The sequence below is a fragment of the Mus pahari genome, chromosome 15 (genome assembly GCF_900095145.1).
Source record: "Mus pahari chromosome 15, PAHARI_EIJ_v1.1, whole genome shotgun sequence".
NCBI lineage: Eukaryota > Metazoa > Chordata > Mammalia > Rodentia > Muridae > Mus > Mus pahari.
Window position 1 is genome coordinate 70,423,325 of NC_034604.1, and position 4,584 is coordinate 70,427,908.

General features: G+C 51.4%; 1 protein-coding gene across 1 annotated transcript in view; it reads left to right on the top strand.

Annotated features, from left to right (window-relative positions):
* Nucleotides 1-4,584, top strand: part of Loxhd1 (lipoxygenase homology domains 1) — a 106,328-nt gene that overhangs the window by 42,950 nt on the left and 58,794 nt on the right. The window contains exons 14-15 of the mRNA XM_029547112.1: nucleotides 1,898-2,064; nucleotides 3,062-3,166. Of these exons, the coding sequence (XP_029402972.1) occupies nucleotides 1,898-2,064; nucleotides 3,062-3,166 (272 nt within the window). The remainder of the gene's footprint in view (nucleotides 1-1,897; nucleotides 2,065-3,061; nucleotides 3,167-4,584) is intronic.

Sequence of the window (4,584 nt, forward strand, 5' to 3'; positions counted from 1 at the left end):
TGTGTGTGTGTGTGTGTGTGTGTGTTTTAAACAGGTCCCAAGCTTTGATTGCACGTGAACCTCCTACCCACTCTGCCTGGGACTCCTTCCTGCCCCACCCTGGTCTGAGCTCTGTGGTGAGCCCGCTTGCCCCTCTCCTTTATTCCTTACAAGTTCCTGCCTGTTACATCTTCTGGGTCCAGAGACCTGTTTGAGCTGGATATAACTACTCCTGTGGGAGGATGGCAGGGTCACTAGGTACAGTCCCCCTGGACTTCCATGTGTGATCACCAGCCCCAGGGGAGGAGGGATAAACATCCAACCCTGGCCTAGCTCCAGCTCGGATCTGCTTCTGCCTGTTGGAAGCTGGTTCCAGGGGGATATGTGCTGGCTGGTGCCGCAGCTGTGAGAGAGCGGTGGCCTTCAGCATCCTGCTGCAGGTGTCTCAGGGACAATGGAGCTGCACAGAGCCATTCACTCCTCAGTGCTGCATGTTCTCAGCAGGTGCCCGTGGGAGGAATGAACCTTCCTTCCTGGTTTCTGCCCCCACCCCTCACCTCCTAGGCTCTTTCGTTGTGAGTACCTCTGTCTCTGCCTCTATCCTCACCCTAGTTGGCTCTCATTGTCTCTGCCACAATCCACCTCTCTCCCTCACCCTACCTCTCTCTCCCATAATTTAGAACTGCAGCCTATTATTCTTGAGCTATTTGACTGAGTTAAAGTAACCACCTGACTCACAACCTAAGAAGCAGTGCACGTTTCCCACCAAAGCTCTGCTTTCATGGCGGTCTACGCCGAGTCACCACAGCCCTCCCAGTCTATCGGTATAAAATGGCCTTCCTTGCTTGTTTGAGTGTGAGGATGACGTCACACTCTCTGGTCAGCTTCCCTTATGTTTGGAGGTGCTGAGGACATGGACAACAAGAAGAAACACTTGCCAGGATACTGTCTACCTCAGAACTGGATTAGTTTACAGATGGCATTTTCACATCAGGACAAGGAGCAGAGATGCAGACAGGCAGCAATGGCCCCCAGCTTGTAGAGGAGCTGCGTACTCAGACCCTTGGAGCTTAGACGCTGGCGTACAGCCTCCAGGAGCATAGCTGAGGAAAGAGAAAGAGAAGGAAGGAAAACGCAAGAGCGACAGTGGCTGACTTAGCAACTTCCTACAGAGAGCAGAGCCTTAGCCCCACGAACGTGTTCCAGATGTCAGAGGGGAGTCACACAAAAACACAAGCCATGGTTTGTGCAAAATTCAAGTAGGACTGGAAGTCCTGGCCCTCCACTGACTACATCTGATGATCCTAGAGAAGAATTCGTTGAAACTCATACAAGGTTTAGCTGAGCCGTCCTCAGGAGATAGAGTTGACGGTAGACATGAGTCCTTAGTAACCTGTCTCCCCTCTCCCGGTCCATCTTCCTCTCCATTCCCCACCCCCCTCATGCTGGGTACCGCTTTTCCATGGAGAAGTCTTCATGGACATCCTCTCCCTTGATGGCTGGGATGTCACTTTCTGCTTCCTAGACACACTCCGCATCTCCCATAAGCACGCCAGGTCTATGCTGTCAACGCCCACAGATTCCATGCATGGTTGTAGAGGGCCTTCCCTGTGCAGCACTGTGCCAGAGAAGCTGGACATAGACTGCCCAAGAAGGGTGTGGTAACTGCCACATAATATAGAACTCTCTTTCTATATTTTACACCGAGTATATCACAGACCAGGAGTGTCTCTGGGTTTAGTATTTATCAACATATGGGTATAATTTTTAGATCAGGCAGAATGGAGGCCTAATGCCGTGCAGGGCAGGCAGGTAGGGGAGTTGCAGCCCCTGGGGGCCCCTCACTCTCAGCCTGTTTCAACTCTCATATGAGGTCTTTCCAAAGACCTACGCCAATCTGCCTTACCCTACCCCACAGGTACTACTTCCCATGCCAGCGCTGGCTAGCAGTTGAGGAGGATGACGGCCAGCTGACCAGGGAGTTGCTGCCAGTGGACGAGTCCTACGTGCTGCCCAGTGAAGACGAGGAAGGCGGAGGGCAGGGTGACAATAACCCCCTTGACAACCTGGCTCTGGAACAAAAAGGTATCTTATATTAGAGATGATTCCGTCCGTTATCTCATTTTTCCTTCCTCCCCTTCCTCTTCCACCTCCTCTCCCACCTCCTCCTTCTCCTCCCCTCCTCCTCCTCTTCTTCTGTCTCCTCTTCCTCCTGCCTCTCTTCCTCCTTCTCTTCCTCCGTCTCTTCCTCCTTCTCTTCTTCTTCCTCTTCTCCCTCCTCTTATCCTCCCCCTCCCCTCCCCTTCCTCCTCCTCTTCCTCCTCTTCTTCTACCTCCTCCTCTCCCTCTTCCTCCGCCTTCCTCCCATCTCCCTTTCCCTTTCCTTCCTCTGAATTCTTTCCCTCTTCCCTACTTATGGGCTCTGGGCACCTCCTCCTGGATACTGTAGCTGCCCTACCCTCTCCTCCCTTCGTGGATGGATTGTAGAGGCTGGGGTGGGATGTGCTCCTGTATGCCTACGGCTTGGAATAAAGAGATCCATCCACAGCTATGAATTGTGCTATTTTGAAACTGAGTGATTGAGCTAGCTCTGACTTATCTTTTGTCCTCCCTCTAGGTACATTTCTAGGCTCCCAAGGCATATTTCTGAGGGGAAAAAAATAGCAGTATCTGGCAAGAGACCCATGATACCTATCTTCATTCCCTGAAGCCCGACCCAGCCTGGAGAGGTCTGAGCAGAGCTCCTGGCGGTAGACTTCTGGCACCCAGCCACCACCTCACGTTTCCTTGACCAAGTGCTACCTCTGTAGACCAACAGGGCTTCCTGTAGGAACCAGGGCAGGAGCAGTTCTCCATTGAGGAGTTTCTAGAGCTAACAGCACCCCAAGGAAAGCAATGTGCAGAGCTGACCATGTGGACAGACATATTGGTTGCTGACCACGGGGCTCACAAGTATAGGACTGATGCGGAGGAGGAACTGGAGTGACAGAGCCACAGTGGTAGGACCAAGTAGCCTGCCCTTCCTCTTCTTGGATTCCCCAGGTGATCTACAGCTCCCCTCTCTGTCCTCTCCTCCTGGCAGATAAATCAACTACATTTTCTGTGACCATAAAGACTGGGGACAAGAAGAATGCAGGCACAGATGCCAACGTCTTCATCACGCTCTTTGGCACCCAAGATAACAACGGTAAGAGAGAAGCACCCTGGTGGACTTAGGGAGGGTTCCCCTGCTTCTATAAACTCTTCCACACCTCTCTCACCAACAAGCACAGTACTGGGCCCCAGGAGACAAAGGCAGTTCCTCTGTAGGTGGTCGACTCCTGTGGCTCTCGCCCTCTCACCTCAGTAATCTCTTGGAAGAAAGGACTCATTCAAATTCACTAAAGCTCAGCCCTGGGGTTCCAGGGTCCCCACTATAAAGTCTTCAGAGAGTGCCAGAGTCACTCCAGTGGCTGCACAGGACCTCAGGGAAGGTGGCGCCTTCAATTTACTGTTGTCTCCTCCCACCCATTCCTCTCCCAGCCACTATGACCAAGTCTACAGAGGAGATGATCCTTCAGTCTTCATGCATTAACTCAAAGCCCTCTGCCAGGCACCACCGAGGGATGGGCAAACCCTGTCCCTGGCTGTGAGGCGTGTTAATTCAGAGCATGCCTCTGCAGCCTGGCTGACTGGTTCAAATCTCCATTCCAGGCTGTGTCATGAGGGGCACATTGCTTAACCGTTCCATGCCTTAGTTTTCCCCATTTTGTAAGACAAAGCTAAAGCTTTATGTATCTTACAGGGCTCTGAGTTTTATGACACAGAACACTTAAAATTTGGAGGTCAAAGTGGCACTCAATAAACATCAATTGTCACTATTAGTAGGTTAAATAAAGCAAATGATGTGTAATGAATGAGTTAGGTCACGTCTGATAATCAGTGGGTTTGTTCGATAGTTCCTGAGTCATGTTTAAGGGAAGTGAGGGGCTCTGGCCACTGCCTTTATGTACTCCCCCCCCCCCAGGGCCTTGTGTTGTTAGTCCTGGTATTGAACACTCAGCATGGGAATCTCATTCAGGCCCCACAGTAGCTCTGCAGGGAAAGCACCAGGTCACCTCTTTCTGACTGAGGAATGTGGACGCCCCTCCTGCCAGCAGGAATGACTCCGCACAACAGGATTCTTCTGCACACGTTTATTGGGAGAGCTTGATTGCTGTGGCGAAAGACCCCGAGCCCTAGAACTAGCGCTGCTTTTATAGGCCTAGGACTGGCGTGGCCATGTCTGATTGGTTCTGCTTTCAGTCCTTAATTTACATGCCCTGGGATGGGCTGTGACTTGGTGTGAAACCCATTTGCACCTGCGCACATTGGTTGTTTACCCGAAATACACAGGTGGTGGCCAGTGGTAGCCAGCGCCATCTTGTAATGGCCTTACGTGGCTTCCCACAACTCCCCCTTTTTTGTTTGATTAATCCTAATCCATTGATCCATGTATAAATTTCATCAATCCACAGAAATCAAGATGGAATAAAGATAGACCTCCTTAGGACACCTTATCGTGTGCAATGAGATAAGACTCAGGGATGTGCAAAGGCTGTCTTGAGTAGCCGAGCCTCACTCATC